General features: G+C 39.6%; 1 protein-coding gene across 3 annotated transcripts in view; it reads left to right on the top strand.

Annotated features, from left to right (window-relative positions):
* Positions 1-24,822, top strand: part of prkcz (protein kinase C, zeta) — a 227,194-nt gene that overhangs the window by 169,770 nt on the left and 32,602 nt on the right. For 2 of the 3 annotated variants that reach the window (XM_050065364.1, XM_050065363.1), the window contains exon 16: positions 1,634-1,723. In XM_050065364.1, the coding sequence (XP_049921321.1) occupies positions 1,634-1,723 (90 nt within the window). Of the gene's footprint in view, positions 1-1,633; positions 1,724-13,506; positions 13,609-24,822 lie in introns of those variants that run through there. The other variant, XM_050065365.1, reaches the window with a different exon arrangement.

Genomic DNA, 24,822 nt, shown 5'->3' with positions numbered 1-24,822 from the left:
ATTTGAAACTGAAAGTGTTGGGTCAAAAATAAGTATTATATATATATATATTTTATGTCAGTGAGATATTCTACAGATGATACAGCAACATTACAACAGTGTTGCTGGAATGATGTCGATATGACAATCAACTGATTATTTTCAATGTCTGTTTTTGTTGCAAACTGCACGTCATGCGGGAAAAATGGGTTTTCACTCTGAATCTTTAGATGAGCTGCAGCCGAGCCAAGCTGCTCACGCGGGCAGTGTGGTCCAGGTGTTAGTGTAGCTCTGATGCATGAGGCTTCTGCTGTTCATGCAAACAGCCTTTCACATACACTTCAGCTCTGTAAGTCGTCACCATAATTGTTGTGATGAAAAGAGCATAGTCCAAGATAAGCATTTACAGGGGGTGCTATATGTACACATACACATGCAGAGCATGATGAAATCATGTGTGGCCAACATTATTACTAACTGTCCACATTGCTTCATTCCCCAAGGGATAGTTTGGATCTTTTGAAGTGGGGTTGTATGTGGTAGTTTCCTTAGTTAGTGTATTGCATTCAGCTGCCACGCTATCTTTTTGGAGAAGCTGACCGTACACATAACAAAACCAAGGTCAGTTTAAAGTGTGCTGTATTTTCACTGCTTTACCTGGCTGTCAGACTGCAATTTCCAGGGGAGAACTGATGCTTTATATGGTTCTCCTCAAAGCCAGCCTCCATTGAGAAAAACAGCAGTTCAACATTGTTGAACACAGGAGCTGCTGGTCTACGCCTGCGTTGATTAGTTTGTTTGTTGTTTGTGTTATTGTGTGATTTTGGCATTTAAAAGGACAAGTTGAGATTCACCAAAGTCACATAATAACACGAACACAGTAACTGATTCAGGCAATTGTAGCAACTTCCATGTTTTGCAAGCCAAAACTACTGGTTTTGTCAATGGAGTCTGGTGGCTTTGACAAGAGCATAGATGGGGAGCTGAGGTTGTCAACACCCTCCCCCTCAGAACGGGCTGTCTGACAGAAAGGTAAAGCGGTGTAAATATTCTAAATATAGCGTACACTTAAACTGATATTGATTTTTTTTGAGGTGACTAAAATATGTTTTTCTGCTGCCTAAGGCAGGTTGTCCACATGTGAATGGTTACTGAGTAGCAGGTGGCACTATGTACAGTAGCCTCGGCCACCAGTGTGTGACTGTGTGTGAGAATGGATGAATGTAACATGCAGTGTAAACAGCGCTTTGATTGGTCCAAAGACTAGAAAAGCTCTATACAAGTGCAGTCCATTTACCATTTACTATTTGCTGCCCCAATCCACAGCAGTACATTACTTAGCTTTGGTGTTGCTACTCCTGTTGCTCAAACTGGTAGCGTGACGAGCAACATCTAATGTATGTAATGTACTGACTATGGATAAGTACTGCATACATCCCCACTTAAAAGATCCAAACTATCCCTTTAAGACTGCATGATATCTGAAATATAATAAGAGAAATGCTGTCATTTTACATTGTCCCCCGTCCACATGAAGTAGAATCAACCAACAGTAGTAACCCTGTATGTCTACATGTAGATGCTAAATTATAAAGAATAATCTTACATTGTATGAAGTACAGTTGTTCCTGACCAGCTGTCTTGGTCCCAACAGGATCCCAAGGAGCGGCTGGGTTGCCAGGTCCAGACGGGCTTCACAGATATCAAGTCACACACATTTTTCCGAAGTATAGACTGGGACCAGGTAAGAGCACCATGAGTGAGGCAAGAAAAACATATCATGCTATAATTCATTAAATTGCAGTTTATATCATCCATGTCAGTGATCACTTCCAACACAAAATTTCCAACAAAATATACATTATTATCTTTCAAATTACACACATTCAGTGGCCACAGCATGGCATTTTTTTGTTTTATTTTTATTTAATCAGTCAGTGTCTCTAACAGTAAGATCTCTTTTCCAAGTGAGACCTGAGAACATGAAACATTTAAAGGAACACAATGAGCTAAACAGAAACAACACGACTATACAAAAAACACATAGCCATAGTAGATGGTCTGCTATGACAGGAGTTTTTTTTGCTACAAATAGGAGCCACCAGCAATGGCGTATGATAGTTAGGATGGGATCCAGTGCACGCTACTATGACAGGCCCTAGTGCCAGATTTTGTCGAAACAGCAATCATATATTTTATAGTATCCTCACATGATCAAATACAGACTTGAAGTTGGACAACATCAACATACATACTGGCAAATCATCACTTTTTTTTATTTTAATAGTTTATTTAGAGCTTATATAATTTATGTAAATTGTACATATAGTTTTGTTATAGATTGCTACTGACTATTTCACAAAAGAAGTCTGTTTCAGTTGTATACGAATGAATGCGTGTTTACAAAACCATCTATTTCTTCTCTTAGATGTTGGCTAAATTAAAATGATTTTGTTGAATCAAGCTGACATTTAATTTTTAATTTTTATATACTTTATTATTCCCCGAGGGGAAATTCAATTTTTTTCACTATTGTTGTCAATTACACACAGGTCTGAACACACACATGCACAAACAGGATCTATACATGCACTAAGTGGAGAGATGTCAGAGGGAGGGGGCTGCCTACAACAGGCGCCCCGAGCGGTTGAGGGGGGTATCGGTGCCTTGCTCAAGGGCACCTCAGCAGTGCCCAGGAGGTGAACTGGCACCTCTCCAGCCACCAGTCCACGCTCCATATTTGGTCCGGGCGGGCACTTGAACAGTCCCCAAGTCCCTAAGGACTGAGCTACTGCCGCCCCATTTAAGCTGCTTGCCTCCAGCTGAGCCCACATAGTGAACAGTATTTAGTGAGCATGTGAGTTAATCCAGCTTCTGAAGGATGAGCCGCTCTGCAGTGGAGAGCGCAGGTAGCTTCAATGATGATCAGTGAAGAACGTCAGAGAGTGATCTGATCTCTATATGTCTTCTTAAATTGAATAATACTTGAGCAACCTTACTGATCATTATCCTGACAATGTTTATATCAGTATACAAGATTTAAAGCATTTCACTGACTACTGTGTTAATTTTGACAGCTACTTTAGATTTGGTCTTAGTCCTGAGACAAAAATACTTATCAGTTTAAGTCACATTTTAGTCATTTTTTTTCTCCATAGTTTGGGTGACTTTTAGTCATTACGTTTTCTATATATTTTTTTATCTTTAAACTAATCCAGTTAGACTAATTCTTGTATCCAAAATTAGAACTAAGGTGACAGGTTGTATAAAAAATTCACTGAGACAATTTCTTCTACAACAACAAATTATTTCTCTCCAGCAGTTTTTGACAGGTTTAAGGGAAGAGTTATGAGCACACATTTTCTGATCATCTTTTGAAAAGCTCAACATCTGTCTATTTATGCTCTCAAAAACTTTGACACCACAAATAACAAATCTGAAACAACTAGGATATGCACCCAGGTTCATTGTGAAATAACTTATTTAAAGCCTGAATTCTTTCTTAATCTGCAACATGTTAGTCTGGAGGTTTAAACTTGTGTCCTCTCACATTAAAACCAAACTTTCGTCTGTCAGAGAAAACTGGTCTGAGTTCAGACTGTTTACTTAGAACACAGCTACACTTACAGATAGCTGAGCCTCCTAACTGCCTGTCAAACAGCATCAGCCCATAAAACTTCTTGACTTCAGATCTGAGTGGAGTCCTGCGGGGATCAGCTGTTAAGTATGTCCAGCGGCCGGTTGCTGCTTGCTCCACTGCTGTTCAGTGGCTAGCTAAAACATCCTGGGGAAGACTATTCACTGGAGTTTATTTGCCCGTCCCTCATGTGGCATTTGAAGATAGTTACAAGCATGGCTGTTCTTGGCTTTCAATTCCCAATAGTCCACTACTAACATTTTCATCACATCTTGTCAGTTAAAATAAAAGATTGATTTTGTCTTAGTTTTTATTATCAAGATCCATTTTTAGCTCATCGTCATCTCATTTTCATCATGGAAGAAAGGCTGTCGACAAAAAAATGTCACAGTTTTCGTCAATGAAATTAACTCTGACTGATTAGTATTGAGTTTTTGTTTTTTTTAATGTGATTGCATAATAGACCTTTGCTACGTGTTATCAAACCTGCGTTGTTTAGTCCGATTGAATTGGACAGTTTGTTCCCCCCTTCGTACGATGCATCTGGCCAGATTAGTCATCGTACTTGGGATCGAACCAAAGCAACCATACCAGGACCCTTAAGAGGAAGTGGTCTCAGTCCAGTCACAAAGGAATTCTGGAGTGGTGAGTCTGTGGTGGGAACATGATCTGGTCTTGATCTGGCAGAAATACACGGCGCACTCTGCAAGTTTGAGCTAAATGGCTCCTGTTAGTGATGGACCAAAATAAATGAACCAGTCCTTTGGGAACAACTCTTTTTAGTGTCAAACATCTGAGGGCTCATAACATGTTGTAAAGTAGTGCAACAGCACTGAATGAATGATTAATGACCGTCTAAATGAGACTCAAGTCGAGACCTCCGCTAGCCAAAGCCAATGGTGCATTCACATGCTTTGTGATTCTTCTTCCGACTTCGGTGTGTTCATGAGCTTTAAGTTGTAACGTGGAAACAACATGGACGCTCCAAATAAAATAATAATAAAAGAAGATGGGTTGTATTTTATTGTTCAGAGCGTTAAAACAAGACGTTGATAACAAAAAGCAAAAGAAACAGATCAAATGAGCCACGAAATATGATCGGGAACTCATTGAATGGTAATGCATTTCAGAGAATCTTTGTTGGGGGTGGCTCTAGCTGTCAACCATGTATGTACTACAATGTAGTGTCACAGAGAACCTGACACCATATTAAGTATCAAAACTCAAAATGTTGGATACATTTACATATATCAACTCAAAGGAACTAATAATGTGAAAAGAATCGGTCCACCCATCACAGCCAGGTGTGCTTTGCATGCTGGAATGTATACAGTCAGCATAGCCAGCAGCTTGCTGGAGGAAAATGGAGATCTGACCAACCAAATGGAGTTCACCAGCTCATCCACTGATAAGGATCAGAGCAAACAAAGTAGGGAAGAGGGAATGGGGCTGCAACTTCCAGAATATTATCAGTCATCTCACAAAAATAATCTATGAGGTGGAAGGTGATTCACAGTCCACTTAGAATATGAGTAGTTCATGAACTACTCATATTCTAAGTGTAGTCTAACACTTTGGCTATGGTTAGACGTCTACCAAATTTAAACTGACAGCCCGAATTCAGCCGTGATTTAGCCTAGACGTCAGGTCTTCATGTAGACAGCTATTAGACATTTTTTAAACCAAAAAATGCTTGCTGGGTCATCATTGGTGGGATCAGAGTGCAGGTTGACAGCTGCTGACAGCCGATCTGGGGTTTTTCACAAATAATGTAACAACAAACACAGAATAAACACTGCACGCCCACATTTAATGCCAATCAGCTCTGAGAACACACAGCTGTCATTTCACATTCTCATCAGCCTTTGTCAAACCTGATGGTATGGGTCTACTGTATATATCAAGAGCGTAAACACAAAGAACAGCCTCCTATTATCATCTGAACAGGCACATGAATGAGTCGGAGCCCTTTGTGTGTGTGTGTGTGTGTGTGTGTGTGTGTGCGCGTGCGTGCGTGCGTGCGTGCGTGCGTGCGTGTGTGTTAAAAAATAGATGATATAGCTGCAGATAGTGTGTGTAGACCACTGCTCTGTGCAGCGAAGCACCGTCCCACTCTGTGGAGCAACAAGGCAAATAAAAGTGAATTCTTAATCACACATGTACACACATACATGCATATTCGCAGCAAATGAAACATTAGCCCTGGATGTATGTGTTGAGGTTTTGTGATTGATGGCGTAGCTCTGACGCACGCAATTATTTGAAACAGACATGAAAGAAGGATTGAAGCCATACAATATTGAGGATCTTTACATTAGCATATAATCTGTTTTCACTAGTAGGGGTGAGCAATGTAAGTGGTAATGACACTGACAATGTGTAGGAAACTATAATGTGATAAAGTGGTAATGGCCAGTGGAATTTAAGAGTGTGATGCAATGAGCCTCCACTCATACCAATAGATTTGTTTTTAAATGGAACATACTACTGATGTTAGACAACTGGTCACATTCACTCATTTTATCCTACTTAAATGTGTTTTTTCTTCACAAACTAAATTTATGAGGGGTCTGGGGTTTTAGTATGAGTCATGTTCAGATTGTGCCTTCATCTACGGAGAGAAAACACTTTTTGACCACAGACTCAAAATACCTTCATCTGAATGACTTTAAATATAGTTTTTACTGGAAAGATTTACTCAATAGTGTACCCAGGTCACCAAGCTACCTGATTAGGGGCAAAATGACCAAATTAACAAAATCTGCAAGTCTACAAAATCGGGCTGGCAAAGCGCACCACCTCTGAAACGCACCTAGTGTGGTCCAGAACAAAACTGAATAGCAGCCAGACTGCAATGAGAGCTGCACCCAATGAAAATGTCCCTCCCAGCTCCCCGACAGACAAGATGGCGGCAAAGATAACAAAAACGAGTGACTTACTCATGTCATATCGTGCCTAACTTTTGTGGTTCTGGAATGAATCTGCAGATGCTTCAGTTAAAAATCAGACCAAACTTTTCTATGGATGTCAATTATTGAGCCACGACAGAGGCCAACAAGTCGTTTGTATCAGACGGTAAGATTTGCTGTTTTGAGCTGAGCCGATCTGGAAAACTGGCAGCCCCCAAATTAAGAGGACTGAGGAGTCAGCAGTCAGTGATGGTATACAATGGTCAACAATAACTTAATAATAAGTTATGACTCAAAGCAACCACAAAGAGATCTTTGCATAGTCATAAATGTGCACAGAAAATATTAGGCTGATTGATCCAGTAGTTTGCATTAATAACTGGACTGAGATAAACACACTGAGACACACACCCAAACGCATGATCGTTGCCATAAAAACATATTATCTGTGTAATTTGCATCAAGGTTCATCAATTTACAGAATGGTTTTAGAAATTGCTTCGAAAATTCTCATAGCTGCCTCGGGCTCTTTGTTCAAGTCTCCCATCAAAGTCATGGACAGCTTTGTTTTTTCAAGATAGGACTTTAGCATCAAACATTTTTGTGTCAATAGAACTACTCACTGCTAAACATCTGCAAATGTCTGACAGCAGGACTTCTGTCCCTGGGATGTGAAAATGCCTTTGTTTACTCCTGGGTAACAAGTGAAAGCTGAACAGATAGCCTTACATATGTAGCAATTCTGGAACAGTGATAATGCTGATAATTGACATGATCACAAACATGCACCTATTTATGAAAAGGAGACATTCATCAAGTTGAAACAAGCAATTTAACAAGTTTGTGCAGTTAAGAGGTTTTGATGTCTTGTATGAGCAAACTTCAGAAAAAGTAACATGAGTAAGAATGCTCTTGCATGAGGCCAAATTTTAATATTAGTTAAATATCATGCGTCATTATCATTGTATAGGCAGGTATAAGTATTAAGAATATCAGATGTCACAGTTCTTGTATTTTAACCTACAACCAACAGTAATTGTTGAAGTATTTAAAGTGAAATTCTTTCCCATTCTTGCTTGATATATGACTTCAGTTGCTCAACAGATCGGGGTGTCAATTGCTGCATTTTGTTCTTTATAATGCTCCAAACATTTTCAACAGGAGACAGGTCTGGACTGCAGGCAGGTCAGTCTAGTACCTGCACTCTTTTACTATGAAGCTACACTATTGTAACACGTGCAGAATGTGTCTCATTGTTTTGCTGGAATAAGCAGGGACATCCCTGAAAAAGACATCTGGACAGATGTGAAAGTCACCCATGCCATGGGCACTAACACATCCCCATATCATCAACAGATGCTTGCTTTAACCTTTGAGCTGGTAACAATCTGGATGGTCCTTTTCCTCTTTAGCCTGGAAGACATGACGTCTGTGCTTTCCAAAAACTATCTGAAATGTGGACTGGTCAGAGCACAGCACACTTTTCCACTTTTGTCAGTCCATCACAGATGAGCTCAGGCCCAGAGAAGTCGGTGGTGTTTCTGGATGTTGTTGATATATGACTTTGACTTTGCATGGACTTAACTTGCATTTGTAGATGCAGTGCAAACTGTGTTTGATAATGGTTTTCTAGAGTGCTAGTGAGTCCATGTAGTAATATGCCGATACAGTCATGTTGGTTTTTAATGCAGTGCTGCCTAAAGAAGGGGTAGGCAACCTATGGCTCCATAGCCATATGTGGCTCTTTTGCCCCTCTCTAATGGTTCCCTGTGGCTTTATATAGAAATTAATGATGGCTATTTTTCAACATTTTAATTTTACTTTTTTATTGTCATAGGCCTAGAGTGATTATTACATTCTCAGTTGTGAATATGTGTAACCTATACACAGACTAAAAACGTTTTTACATTTAATCAACTAAATGTGTGTCACACAGCCTGTCACCTTTTCCTTTAAATTTTGCTGAACCTCAATAGCAGTGGCTTGTCTTGGATGTCCCTAGCTAAGCCAGCTATCCAAAAAAGTCTTGGTAAGTTTAACAGTGTGTCGTTTGCTTTTACTGCCAACCGTGCAAAGTTAAAGTATCAAACAATCAGAAATAGCCAACTATAGAGTAGCCACCTTGTGGTTAAACATATTAATAAATGCTAATTAGACCTGTTGGTAATGTTGATGGGCGAATTTAGACTTACTGTTACCTTCATTATAAAGCTCAAATATGTTTTGTGGCTTCAGGCAGATTATTTGAGTGTTTTTTTGGCCAAAAATGTCTCTTTTGATTGTAAAGGTTGTTAACCCCTATTCTAAGGGGCAGGGGTGAAAGTAGTTTTAAATTCTTGCCGGTACTATTACCAAAACCTTTATTGCTTCATACTGTTCACCTCTCCTTGCTTCATGCATTTTTAAAAAGCAAAGTCAAAAAACAAACAAACAAATAAAAACATTTCAGTATTTTACTGTACCTGTATTGGGTAGAAAGAAATTAGAAACACTTCACAACATGTATAGTAAAATATTTGTTTTAATGTTTGGGTGCTGGTATGTATGAAACCTTAAAAACAATCACAGATATTTAAATCACGCTGACAGCGTTTGAGCCAACCACAAGAATGTGTGGAATTTCGTTGGTTTCATTTATTGTTTGTCCTGTCCCAGTGCAAACGGCATTTTTTGACGTCTGTGGTCCAGTTGTGCAAAAATCAAACGTCCCAGTACAATAAATCAAACGCACCCCAACTGCTGTGTTTCGGAAGTAGTAGCGCATCCGCAGTTACGTACTGCTGAAATTGAAATCCCTGATCGTTAGTTCACACGCAGCTTGTTCAAGCTGTTCTCTGAGTTGTTGAAATTACTCAAAATAACATGGAACATATCTGCTTATTATGCTACTGATTTTAATTGGGATATTTTTTGATGAACTGAATGACATTTAACCGAGTGTTGCACATCTCGAAGGCTGGGCTCATAGGAGACCACCGGACTCTCTCCAAGGGGAGGGACTGGGGGAGAGAGGGAGATGTGCGGACAAGGCTCCGTCCAGCATGTACCAAAACACAGCACGGACGTTCAGAAGCAATTCGGAACGAGTTAAAAGCAATTAATAAACAGACAAAGTGGTGTTTAAAACTGCATAATGCTAGCAGTTCTATTTTCTGGCCTAACGCCAGGGCCACACTGCCAACAAAGTGCTGCGAACCCGTTCACATCAGACGCGCATTTCTCCCCGCCGGTCGACAAGCGCTTCTGCTCCCAGCTGTTGTCTCCGTCACATTTGGGGCTGTTTTTCCATCATGGGTATCTCTCTCTGTTTGCGTGTGTGTGCCCCAACCCCTACCCTGTATAGCCGGCCCTCTCTGTCTCTGTCTCTGTCTCTGTCTCTGTCTCTCTCTCTCTCTCTTTCTTGTGTGTTTGTGTGTGTGTGTGTGTGTTAGTGGGTGTGAGTGTGTGTGTGTTCATCTCTCTCGCGCTCTGTTTAGATACCACTGACTAATATGTATATAAACACACACACATATATACATCGCATTTGTCAAATGGGGTGTTTTATTTTGAAATGTGTTTTATTCTGAAAATTGACCGGATGCTGTTGTTGTTCCTTTGGTACTTCCTGTCTGACTTGACACATTCGCTCACGGCTTGCGCAGAAAATAGACCAGACGCCGAAACGATCGCTGCAGCACCGGCGTAAAGTGCGGCCGTGACTGGTTCTGAATGTGGGCTTTAGCAGGCAGCCACTCTCTCCTCTTCCTGGTACTGCATACCGCGATTGAATCTTTTAGTGGTACGCAGTACCGGACCGTACCAGCTTACTTTCACCCCTGCTAAGGGGTCAAAGGTCACAGCCATTCAGTGTTAGTTCTCAGCTTTGCCTTTTACATGCAGAGATTTCTCCAGATTCTGGAAATCTTTTGCTGATATGGTTTGGAGATGGTGTAATCTCTAAATTCTGTGCCATTGTCACTGAGAAACATTTTTAAATTGTTGGAGTGTTTGCCTACTCAGTTTTTTACAAAGTGGTGCACATCATGCCGTCCTTGATGGTGAACAACTTATCCTTTCAAGGATGCCCCTTTTATACCTTTTACTGATACTTTCACCTGTTAACCAGTTTACCTGTGGAACGTTCCAAATAGGTGTTTTTTGAGCATCTCTCCACTTCCCAGTCTTTTGTTGCTCCTGTCCCAACTTTTTTAGGATGTGTTGCAGGCATCAAATTGAGAATTACAGAATATTTACAAAAAACAATAAAGTTAATCAGTTTGAACATTAAGTATTTTGTCTTTGTGCTGTATTCAATTTAATATAGCTCAAAAAGATTTGCAAATCATTGCATTCTGTTTTTATTTAAGTTTTCAGCGTCCCAACTTTTTTGGAATTGGGTTTATATTAAAAAGTAATCCAAACAAGAGAGCCCTTATTATCTGAATTCTACACTGTTGCTCTTGTTTCCAGTTTACAATGACTCTATAAGAGCATCATTAATATGCTACTTTATCAGCCATTAGTGCAAATGCTAATTAAAGATGAATTAAGGCCATTTCTCCATTGTTGCCATGTCCCTCATGGGACAATTAGGTGGGGTGGCAGGTAGTATAGTGGCATTAAAGGGGAGGAAAACAATTGTCAAGAGTGTGTTAATGAGTGCTGCCACAGTGCCTGTGAAGTGCACACCAAAGGCAAACTGGGGAAAGATATCAAAGCGGAGAGAAATCCTGAGCCCAGCGACAAAGCTCCCATGTAGCACAGAGGGAAACAAGTTGACAAAGCTGTGAGAGGAGGAGAAGCGACGCTCTCTGCCCTCAAACTAGAAACCTGTCTCCAGACCTGACAGGCCTGGCACTCTGCTACTGTTGTTACCACATATTAATATTCATCAGACAGTTCCTGAGGGAGCGCTGAGTTCTCTCTCTGAAGAGATGACACATTTGAATATCATTTACCTGCCGTGCTCTTTTATACCCTCGCCAAATCCACAGTTCTTTACTGCCAGAGAACTGTCAAGTTGATGAGCATTGAGAAGAAATGTATAATTTGGAAGTGGGATCTTTGTCTTACTTTGAACCAATACATAGTTTACTTTAACTAGCTGTTTTGTTCCATATCAACAGCAGAAAGCCAAAGGTTGGCAGCATACTTCAAAACGCAATTAGTATTTTTGTGAAGGCAAGAGTTTAGGATCAAAAAGAATTTTAGCATTTTGCTTTGATAGCCAGAGTATTGGCTGACCGGTTGGCAACTCAAATGTTTCTCACCACCTGGTTTACCTGTCCTTGCTAATTGGTCAACAGTGTCATATGACTGGTTTGAGCTTTGCGTTTTTGCTTTCCTTGAAGTACATAGACTAACCCATAGGGCCTTATCTTACACATGGTGTAAAGCAGCGCACAGCTCATGTCATTGCCAGTTTCAGACCGATGCAGTTGTCATTTTCAAGGCCAATGTCCACTTTGTGTAAGTAGCAAATGTGTTTGCGCCCATCTGTGCACCCATCGGCATGTAGATCTTAAAATGAGGTGTGGTCGGTCAGGCTCATTGTTGGTTCACAATGCGCTTACAGTCTGCTTGTTACACACTCAGGGACTTGCCTGTGGGTTGCAATGAACTCATTTGAGTGGCATTTGCTGGCATGATATTTTTTTGTATTATACATTTTTAAAATTTTGTATCACTTGTGCATTGTCAATTTTTTTCTAAGAGAGATTTGATGTTTTTAGCTGAGCCGATCCTGAAAAATTGTAGTCCCTACCAGCAGGTTAAGAGGAGTGAGGGTTCAGCAGGCAATGATGATATACAACGGTCAATAATCAGTTTTTTCAACAATTCTGAATCGAAGAGATCTTTGAGCATACAGTCATAAATGTGCACAGAAAATGTTAGGCTGATAGGGCCATAAGTTTGCATAAGTTTGTTTAATGCACTTATAAGATAGGAGATTCCCAGATTCCTCCCTGTGGTAGCTTTGCTGGAGTTTTATGCCTAGCTGATGGCGAGACTAGCTGATGGCTAGTGGTGGTGCTAGTTCTTGAGTCTCGCGTGAGTTGCCATGTAAACACAGCAGGCCTGCAGGGCAGGGTAACTGACCACGTTGAGAAATTCTGCTATTAAAGTGGAGTAAATTACATCTTTTAAAGTCAATTTTGCATGCCACGGCTACAGGGCACTTGGATTACGACGGACGAGCCGTTTTGACATTTTAGAAATGCTTTAGCAGAGTTTTATTACATTTTCAAAATGTGGGTTCTGTGCACTTCAAGGGTAGCTGTTATTCCGGCTAGCTGTCATCCTCCGATACCCCGAACGAGTTTTGTAGATTTAAAAACTACACTGGACTTCTTGTCGGCATGAGGGTCAGTAAGTCCTGTCTGAATTTTCATTCTAAAGTGGCCATTTCCTTTAAGGTACAAGCCCAAAACATACTTCCAGAAACCTGTGAACCATGTTATCACTCTGCTAGCTATTGCGGCTAACCAGTTCAGTATGTTTTTTTGATGATTTGGCTTAGCTAGGCAGACTAAATTATATTTGATTGGATAAAAAAATGTACATGCCTCCAAGTTCAAGATGAGTCATCAAAAAACATTCTAAATGTTTTACAGTAAAAGAAAAAAAAACTTAAATGATATATAGCTGAATGTTTATTTGGCATACATAAGAGATAAACTTGGAAAATGTATGTATAAAAGGTTGAGAGTCTAAAGATAACATGGAGTGTATTCATCTTCTGCTGTTGAGAGAACTCAGCCAGTTCAGTTTTCATTCTCTGTGACCTTCATAGACCTAATATACTGTAAAAAATGGAGGACAAAATTCACAATTCACTATCCAACTCAAAGCTGAGACACCAGTTGAGTTCGTCCAATCAAGCAGTTCTCTTCATTCTGTAGTATCATGTGGGTTTATGTCAGTGTGTTATGTCAACTTTTCAGGCTGGTAGTCTGGCTGAACTGTTGGCTTATGTACATTCTGTCTGATTGGGCGCAGTAGCTGGGAACCAGAGGGTCGCTTGTTCGAGTCCCTGTCTGGACCAAATATGGAGCGTGGACTGGTGGCTGGAGAGGTGCCAGTTCACCTCCTGGGCACTGCCGAGGTGCCCTTAAGCAAGGCACTGAACCCTCCAACCGCTCGGGGCACCTGACCAAGGCAGCCCCCTCACTCTGACATCTCTCCACTTTGTGCATGTATAGATCCTGTTTGTGCATGTGTGTGTCTTTCAGACCTGTGTGTTAATGACAACGGAGTGAAAAAAATTGAATTTCCCCTCAGGGGGATTAATAAAAGTATATAAAAAAAATTGAAAAAAAATTGTCTGACTGCTCGTGTTTCTTGCACTGTCTAACTTTGTTGTCATTAGCTCCTCTCCCACTGGACAAAAAAAACACACTCACACCCACTGACAACTGGCTTTTGTCTATAGTGGGAAAGGTTACAATCAACAGTCATTCACAGGACAAATTACTGCAGTAGCCATGGGTATTTATCAGCTTCAGCTCTGACCAGCAGTGATTAAAACATGACACCAGAGTGGACACACTAGTTTTTGCCCTTTTTCCAGCCACACATCCTACCTGTCTCCATCCAAGCAGTGCTTGAACATTGTTTCATATTAGTTGGCACCGAGTTTGAAAGAGAGAGTAAATAGCAACATATTTAAAATGTGACGTGACTCATCTACTGGTAGTGGGAAAGAAGTATTGCCTATTTTTAGCGTGTTTTGCCACCTTTAAAAAAACTGCATATATGTGCTAATTTTGGTGGGAAAAGGGTAATAGTGTCACCATGTTCCCAGATCTCAGCAATTACGGTAACCTTACTTCACTCAAAAAATGACCATTTGTATGTCAGCTAGTCACTGTGAGTTACCTTTAATCCCTGAAGATTTTTTTCTTATATGGCTCTACAATGGATAGAGAATCCAAAAAAGGCAAACATTCTTTACGAAATTTAGGAAACAGGGTCTACATTTAACAACAGCAAAACTATACTAAAACATCTGTTTACAAACTCCCACACAACTTGTCCAGTATAATCCAAGTCTTATTTTACCAGTCTTAGGCTCAGAACTTCCCAAACACATCCATTTTTGCAAAAACGTTACAATATAAAACACAATTGCCACTAAAATGTTTGTATATATATATATATATATATATATGTATATATAGATGGACCTGCATTTGTATAGCGCCTTTCTAGTCATCTAGTGACCACTCAAAGCTCTTTTTACACTACGAGTCACATTCACCCATTTACACACACATTCATACACTGGTGGCCGAGGCTACCATACAAGGTGCCACCTGCTACTCAGTTTTTAACACACTCACACACCGATGGAACAGCCATCGGGAACAATTTGGGGTTCAGTATCTTGCTCAAGGATACTTCGACATGCAGCCTATATACTGTAATATGTATATATATACACTATATATATGTGTGTATACATATTTATATATATATATATATTCAATCCCGGGCTCCTATATATATATATATATATATATATATGTGTGTATATGTATATGTGTATAATACATATGATTTATAAACACATCCATACTATTAGATACTTTTCAGTGTTTTAGTTCTATCACTCTCTCCTATGGCTCTCTCCCTCTCCCAGATACAAATAAAGAAAGACTCACAAACATGTTACGTCACACACACACCTCTCTGCCTATCCAGATCACTTTGTCCTGAGTGATAGTGTGACCAGGTAAAGAGTGTGCCTTTTCAGCAGGGCTCCAAACTGCTACTATTCAGTTGCATTTTGCGACCACAGAGCACAAGTGTGACTTGCAAATATCATTAAATGTAGTATGGAGAGCTGTTAGTTTGTCTCCTGTTCACAGTAATCAAATCCTCATGTTTAAAGGTGGCACAGTTTAAGTTTAACTTTTAACAAGTGAAAAATAGTGTTGGATCGTCAGGGCTCTAGATAGTGACCATTTAGTTTCACTTTGTGACCATGGACCACCAGTGTAACCTGCAAAATGTAACATTTAACTTTATTGTGACAATAGCTACTTTACTTGACTTTATTGTAACTGTATCTCATTCATTTAATAATTTTGTATTTTAGTAGTCTACAATACTTAAGAGGAGATATCAAAATATCAAGATATATGTTGTGTATTGCGATATGGCCTAAAAATATTGCAATACTCTTTTTAAGCCATATCGCTTAGCCCTAACTGACATGTTTTAAATTGTAATGTTGCAGGGAAAATGCATGTGTTTGGGAAGTATTGAGTATATGACTGGATAAATGAGACTTGGATTATACTGCACAGGTATTTGAGAGTTTATAAATGGATGTTTTGATATAGTCTTGCTGAAATACATTTTATGTTAATTCATGAAGAATGTTCGACTTTTTTGGGGATTGTCCTTTTGTTTTCTTCCTGAATTCAATGTAACACGTGGTCAGCAACTGATATATAAATAGTTATTTAGCAGGTGATAACTATGTATAACAAAAGGAAAAGAAAACAAAAAATAGCAAGCCTGTTCACACAGCAGAATGTTTTCAGAAACTGACAGCAGGTCTGTACAAGAAGATATTTTGAAGGATATTTCTCTTACAAAATTCAAACCAACGGTGCATTTGTGTGTTTGTGATGCATGCCATCACATCTGTTGACTGTGGTAAGTCTGCAGTCACATTAACAACTGCCTCAGATCAGGCTGATTGTCACATCGTCCAATTCTGTCCTGAAAGCATCGATGCCACTAGAATTCACGCACACACACACACACGCACGCACACGCGCGCGCGCACGCACGCACGCACACACACACACACGCACACACACACACACACACACACACACACACCGACAGGTGCTGTGATCTGGGAACCCATGGATCGTCTGTATAGCCCTGGCACTCGGTTCCCTCTTTCATGTACCCCTCTGGCCTCAGGGGTACCTCCTGTGTGTGTGTGCTAGTGTAAAGGTGCCGGGCTTGTTCCTGGCCTTCAGTGTGCTTCATTACCACCACACAGAGCTTCAGTCTGCCCAACAACACATCAGAGAGACTGGGGAAAGTAGGAGGAGAGGGATGTGAAAAGATGAAAGAATTGACAATGAGTAAGATACAGACAAACAGAGAGGAGAAAGATGGAGACAGGATGTGAGGGGGTGAAACTGACAGAGGAGTGTAGGTAGGCGCTGAAAAGGCAAAAAATAAAAAAAGATGAAGAAATTAGCAAAGGGAGAGAGAGGAAGAGAGAGACTGAGGGAAGGTGGGCCAATTTGATGGAGAGGGAGCGATAGGGAGAGGTAAAAACAGAGAAAGTGAGTGCTGTTTGTTTGAAGCTGTTCCCACAAAGCACTTTGAACCAATAATCCTAATGAAGCATAGAAACTGCTGCAAAAACCAGCAGGAGAACCACAACTGTTGAAGGAACTAAAAACACACATGCTCAGGAAACAACTGACAAGAAGTGAAAGTGCAAAGCACATAAGTGTTTAATAGATTTATCAACAGTATTCATATTTAAACAACAAAATAAGTTATTTGTCATTGCCGTCCAAAGTGACCCATATTACAAAAACAATTTTCTGAGCATACATGTCTTTGGTTAAGATTTGGCTTAAGTTCAGACAACTTAACGTGCTTGGTTGGTTGAAGAGCAAATTTACACATCAGTGTGTTTATGGGTTTTTGGAAGGGGAGGGAAAATCTGATAAATGTCCTCAAGTAAAGTCACTCAAGTCAGCGTATTTGGTTCTGAAGTTTGAAAATGAAAAAAACCTTTGTTTGAAAGAGGTGAGCTTAACAGACCTTTTGGACCTCTGCTACCCCACCCAATCAGGATATAAATGACCATTATCTGTGGTTATAAGTCTCATAGATATGGGTAGGGGCCTGCTACACCTACTGGTAGGTTCAGACAACTTGCTATTATTCAAATATGGCAGCTTGGTCAGCAGCCCTATGTGAGATGCACCATGCATTCAGCTAACTCAATGTGATCCAGTCCACGGCAATAATGTAGAAGAAAAAGTGAGGTGAGAGGGAGTGGTGGTGGTGGTGGATGGATGAAACACACACAGGACTTTTACCCAGGAGACTGGTGTTCTTGTCTTGTGTGTAATCAAAAGTCAACCACGTAATGTAGTCACAGGCGTTCGTCACATGACATAGTAGTTAAGTCACAAACTCGTTAAGTTACTGTAACAAATGTAGTTAATTCACCCAAGCGATGATAATTTCTCTAAACCTAACCAAGCAGTTTTGTTGCCTAAACCTAAAGTAGTTTTAGTGGCAAAACTTACATTTCATGTAAAGAGAGAAGTTTATTTTGAAAGACACTGTGGCATGTAACAAGTGGAAATTGACAGTGAAACTGATACATCCAAAATTGATGCTAGAGGGTACCTAGAGCGTCAGAGTTTGAAGTGTATGGTAACTGACCAAGCTGCTGTATTTGAGGAGTTTGGAGTGATAACGTGTCGGTTCATAAGGCCGTTATCAGCCCAGTCAATGGCTGTTACCAGTTTGCTAGGTTTCAGTTTCAATTTCCTTAGGTTTTGGAGCCAAAATGACATGGTTAGGTTTAGAAAAAGATTATGGTTGGGCATGAATAGGACACATATAGGACTCAAATCCTGGTCTTCTGGTTGAAAGTCCTGTGTGTGACCCATCCTAAGTCCTATGAAAGCCCTGCCTGGCAGAAAGTTCCATTTCATAGCCTAATAATGGCCTTCTCAACCTAATAAAAGGCATGTCAGGCCCCTGTTAACCTGTATCAGATGCTTATCACTACTGATAACAGCCATTTAATGGCCCAATAACAGCCAAATCTTCTGGCTAATCTCTGCTGCACACTAGAGGCTCCATGCTACATTTGCTGCTGCCACCATAACCAGGCCCACAGGAAGTGCATCTGGCTTTGAAGTTTTCGTAGGGACCAGACAGAGGTACTGCAATTTCCGGAGTCCGTCACATGATGCCAGTGGGCCCAAAATGACTTTGGACTAACATAGGGAGAGAGACATCTGTAAATCGTCTGTAAATCAACTTTCTTTGAGCGTCACAATCCCCATGAAATGACTCATACCCCGATCAAGATTTGATCAATTCGGTGTGACAACATTTGGAAAGTTTAGAAGAGCCACAAGATTAAATCATTTTATCTCAATTATAGTTGATGAAACCAAAACAAGTTGGCTTAAATTTGCCTGAGGGCAAACTGTTCCCAACAGCAATTGGCAAGGGAAAAGATTGTGTGGGGTGAAAGAAAGACATCATATGTTTGAAAATAATATATTATTTATTATATTGTATTTTTATAGGAGTGAAATGACAAATTAGTGAAGTACTCTTTTAAGGTAAGATGGTGATCCTGGATAAAAGAAAACAATGTTGATTGTAGTGTTGTCACGGTACCCACGGTATGATACCAGTGAAAGTATCACGGTTCTGAGTAGTATCACGATACCACAGCAAAAATGAGGCAGATGTGCCTTTTGTCATTTATAAAAAGATAAATCACTTTTCTATAATACATCAATGATATTTCAATGGAATAAATTACTTATTGACTTATTCATACTTCAAAAACAGCTTCAATAAGTGATTAACATAGGGGGGATCAAAATAAAATAAATTAATAAAATAATAATCAACCAGCCCCCCTCCTCCCCTGAGTAAAGAACAGTCCCTTCATAAGTAAAGAACAGTCCCTAAAGTGCGGTGATATTTGTGGACCATTACCTGCCACAAAGAGAGAAATGTGAACGGCTCATTTCTCCTCTGACACGTCACATACCTGTGTGCCGCCACCACTTGGCTGTTCAGGTACTTTTGGGCAGTCATGACACCAAGAAGAGGAAATTATTGGACCTGGAGCCGGGCTTCTCCATCGCTGGTAAGCCGTTATCTTGCACCGCGGAACACATGGCCGAGGTATTTGACAGGAATACATTCTTGTCTGTGTCTGTGTCTGTGACCCCTGTTCAACCCACAACCGACAGGATTCGCCTTTCGCTTCTGCTGCTGGTTGAAATCTGTACTCGCGCAGCGTGCTCCTGAATGATTTCTTTTGCTCGCACAAAACTATTTTTAGTCGCAAATGCGAGTCCCTGTTTTCTGGTCTCCTTTTAATTTGCTGTAAATGCAATACTTTCTCCATGTTTACCTGTTGTCTTGATAATTCAGCATAACGTACATTTCCACAGGCCCAATCCCATCAGTTCAACAGTCTCGTCAAACTCACCACCCTGCAGCTCTCACTTTACTTTTCTCAAAATAAAAATACTGTTTTCATTTGCCACTAAATTTCAGTGACTTCCAGTTTACTGTTTTTCCATCAATTAAACTTTTCACTCGCTGCACAGACATTTCACATTAAGCCATCTAGCTCCTCAAGGAGGAATAATTAATTTGTATTATTACTTCATTATTGTTCATATTACCCCACTCTTACCATATTTTCTATCAAAACATTATTAGGGTCCGGGCAGCCTAAGCTTCTTCTTCTGAGAAAATCCTACTTCCCATGCGCGAAAAATCACCAAACTTTGCACAAAGGTCCAGTCCCATGCCAGATTGCCTCAGCTGCAAAAACAGGCCAATAGTCCTGATGGTGGCGCTACGGCAAGCCTCTAAAGTTCAAAATTTTGAAAATTCACAACAAATCAACCATATGTGCTACAGATGTGCAACTTTCACCAAAATGTAGGCCCAATACTGAAGAAACTTTTGTACATTTAAACCTATTGCAAATTATGAAGTCCATCACTCTGTTTTTTTCAAAAACTGTAAAACTTATTAAACTTATCTCCTCCCACAATTTTTGCTCAATTGACACCAAACTTGCTACAGAGCATCTTCAGACTGTCCTACACAAGCGATCCATACAGATTTTTGATTTATCAAAAATTGAACCTACAGTGCATCAAAATGTTTGACTGTAAACGGTATTGTAAACATATACTTGCAAATTCTTGCTAAATACATTTTCAGTGTTCATTAAAAAAATGACAAAATCTTGGAGTCATGGTAGATGATGTTTGGAAAATATCAGAATTTTATCTCAAAAACTGATTTTTTTACAGCATTTTGAATGTTGCTCTAATGTGAACAATTGGAGTCAATGCAAAAATGGCATTTTTAAACATCAGTTTTTCACTTATGGAGCCAAAAAACATTGTTAAAAACAAACATCATCTCCATGCTGTCTAGATGCAATTTGTGTATTTTCGGATTTTTGTCTTAATAACTGAATTTTTGACAGCCGTTTGAAATCTGCCTTTACACACTAACAGCTGCTGCCTTGCACACAGGTGACTGGCTTAGTCAATTTGTGAAGCTACATGTGACATTTCTGTTTGCCAATTAGCTCAGTGAGATAGAGGATGGTTCTTGGTGTTGAAGATTGTGAATTCAAGCCTCAGCTCGTGCAACATTTCCATATGAGAAATCTTCCCAAACTTTTCATAAAGGTCCAGTCCCATGCCAGATGTCCTCAACTGGAAACACAAGACAGTAGTCCTTATGGTGGCGCTACAGCAAGCCTCTAAATTTCAAAACTTTGAAAATTCATAACAAATCAACCATATGTGCTACAGCTTTGGAACTTTCACTTTGAAATTTGCTTTTCCATGGCATGGATGGCTACTGTCTGGCACCCTGATGCTTGGCTTAGTCAATTTGTGAAGCCACACATGAACTGTCACTTGCCAGTTAGCTCAGTACGATAGAAGACAGACCTCAGTCTTAGAAGTTGTGAGTTCAAGCCTCAGCTCAGGCAGAACGGACATTCTAATGTGAAAGTCCTATGTTCAGGCATCATGCTATGTGGATTAGAGACTACTAAGGTTAAAATAATTATGATCCAGGCAGTTTTGCAGAGAGACAAATACTCTTTATCAACACTTTTCCCTGTTATCCCTTGTCTCTTTTCCCTGTTTATTTGGCTTAGCTATCAGTCAATATGCAGAGTCTATCCAATAGCTACTTTTACATTTTAAAAAAATGTTTTCATCTTTGTCACCAATGTTTGTTCATAATTGCTAGCAGTTAATGTTATTCTTACTTTCTTGTTCTTGAGTTTTTTCTTTCCTTTGTATATTATGAGTCTGATCACTTCAGCCACTCATCCACAAATTTGAAATGCATGCCATAATTATATGATGTAACTTCTATGTTGTGATATGCTTTGTTTTAGTGTGTGTGTTGCTCAGAATTGCCTAATTTTGCCAAAAATTGCCCGGCCCCGACCATTGCTGAGCAGCAGCTATAATTCTATCTTAAAATTAGTATTATATCTCTATTGCAAAGTACTGTCGATTATGACTGATTTTCAGTAGTTTTCACTTTTAGTAGCATCATACAGCGCCAAAAAGGTTTGACAGGAAGAGAAAAGACTTAACTTGTTTACACATAAACATCTTATTTGTGGGCAGGCTACAGTACACCCACACACATTCACACACATTCACAGGAAAAAATAAGTCACCTCTCACTCACAAGTGCTGCTGGTGGCAGCCTTAAAATGATTTCACTGTGATGGATCATTTTGATGGAATTTTAAAATGCAGAAATTTACATTATTCTACTGTTTTTCTATTATTATATCAGAAAACTCAATCAAGTATATATTGTCTTTTTCCAGATAAAGGAAGAAACTCAAAATATGATTAATTGATTTTACTTTTTGACATTAAAATGATGCAACTAAAAGCTGAATACATGTGGATCAGCCTTCAGAAACCATATCATTTTATCTCTATTTTAAGCTTCCCCTAAGCCTACTGCTAGTGTTGGTTACATTGTAACCTTGGTTCTCTGAGTGAGGAAATTATCTCCCCACCCAGTAGTTATAATTGGGGGGGGTCGGGGCTTTTATAGCCTGGTGCATGCCGGCCACATAAATTGGTGTGTCTTAAAGACTATTAATTTTCCACGTCGATTATCCCAGATGGGCATAATTCCCATAGTTATGATATAACTATTGGGTGGGAAATAATCTCGATACGATAGAGAAGTTCAGTTCAGTTCAGGCTTTATTTGTCACATACATAAACAAACAGTCGGCTCCATGATGTATGAACATGCAACAACTCTGACACAAACAACCAACAACAGTACAAACACGAGCAATTGTATATGTATATTCTTAGAGTGAGGAAACAATCAAATCAACATGGAGAGCAAATCTGTGCACCTGTGGTCTGACTTCATTGTGTTCTCAGAAAATGTCCTCAGTGCACATTTTAACAGGATGAGGGGACCGATGTGAAACCATGGAAACAAACCAGACAAAAACTCTGCTGGCTGAATCACTCGGGCACAATTACTCTGCTGCCTCAACCTTCTCCATTCTGTTGTTTTTCTCTCCCGTTTTCCGTCCTGTCTTCATTTACACTGAGAAACGTAGCAACAAGGTGCTCATCTTTACTGTAGCAGATCTGACCATGTAGAAAAGAGCCACACTGTTAAACTTGCTTGATGGACTATATATCACACTATTTGTTATGGGCTCAGTGGGCTCATCTCAGATGTACCAGGTTCATTTCCTATTCATATATTTTTCAGACATACTTATTGTGTCAAATATGGGCATTGGCAAGTCATTTCAATTCAATTCAATTTTTCAATTTTATTTATAAAGCCCAATATCACAAATATCACAATTCACATTTGCAAAATAAGTCAAACATCAAATTAAAGCACGTGACCTTCAACAATGTCTTTCCATTGAAATATAGGTATATCAGATTGTTTACTGTAAAGTTGATTTTAGGTATATACCCCAAAATCTTTCTCAGAGTGATAATGTTAACACCAAAACCGACGTGTTAGCCGCCTCTCTCAATACTTTATCATTTCTTGTCTGAGGCTCTCGGCTCCAAGCCCATTGTTTGCTGACTTTGTGTGTCGGCTCTTTCTTCTGTGCCAGCTGGAATGAGTGCCACTTCAATCAGGTGTGTTACTAACTGGGAGGATGTGCTGCTCAACATTATGACAAGAAATGTATTTATTTTTTCCTAAATTATAGTTGTTTTAAAATATATTATCTTGTCTGGTGTTTGAAATGTCCCAAAATGATCACTGAAACTTGCTGCTTAAAGCAACTCTTACCTTTCTTGCATTTCACAGAGCACTTAGAAAAATTTGAACATCCACAACTCCAGCCTCCCTCCAAAGTCCCATCCCCCTCCTCCTGCAACTCCACCTCCCTCCAAAGGCCTACTCCCCCCTCCTCCATTACGTCCTCATTATGTCTATGATAGACGTAGGTGTTGGCAAGGTAACATTAGATACACGGAAGAGGACAGTGAGTGTAACGTTACAAACGCAACCCCGGATTTTTAAAACTCAGTCAGTGATGACTAATGAGTTTTAGAATAAGGTTACAGTTAACGTTAGATAGTAGCGTTAACGTTACTAGTAAGTGGAAACGCACAAGGAAGATAACGTTAATGTTTCAGAGGCTATGCTACAGTAGGCTAATGTTAGCCATTAGCAACTGCTGCACGAGCGGTTACGTCAGTCGGAGGCCTCCACGTGGGGAAGACAGACTGGACAGGAGAAAACTCAGACCAATCATTGCATTCGGACCGAATGCAATGATTGGTCTGAGTTTTCTTAGAACCATATGAGAATGGTTTTATTTTTGGTGGAATTCACTTACATTTTAGTGTGCCATCATCTTATTAATATCATTTTAACCTAAACAAAGAAAAGTGTAAAATTTCCAGAAAGTTAAGTGTTGCTTTAATTAAACTTTTTGAACAGTGCATGGTTATTATAGGATTTGCAGTTTCAGGTCGAGCCATGGATTTTGTGTCGATGGTTTGGGCCAAGGTGGCTGCAGTATTGCACGTACTGCATCGGGTCTTGAAAATTGCTCCCATGCAGGAGTCTATGGCACATAGTAATACCTCCAATATTTTGTGATGTTGCAATCGTAACAGTTGACGAAAATTTAGCCAATCCTTGTGAATTTTGCACGACCTTGCAATTTTGTCCAATCACAGCAACTTTACTCTTAAAAGGGGTAAAATATAATTTTGTTGTAGAGTGTGTGCAGCGTATTGATTCACTCAGCATTTCTCTCTCTCTGTTTATCATGAGACTGCTGTTGTGGGACCGGAGTCACAGACACACAATGACAGGGTTAACGGTTAGCATCACATATATATACATATATATATATATATATATCTATACACACATACATATATATATATACATATATACACATACACATACACATACACATACACATATATATATATATATATATACATATATATATATACATATATACACATACACATA

The sequence above is a fragment of the Epinephelus moara genome, chromosome 16 (genome assembly GCF_006386435.1).
Source record: "Epinephelus moara isolate mb chromosome 16, YSFRI_EMoa_1.0, whole genome shotgun sequence".
Classification (NCBI taxonomy): Eukaryota; Metazoa; Chordata; class Actinopteri; order Perciformes; family Serranidae; genus Epinephelus; species Epinephelus moara.
The sequence above is the reverse complement of the archived record's forward strand: the minus strand, read 5'-3'. Positions and strand labels throughout refer to the sequence as shown.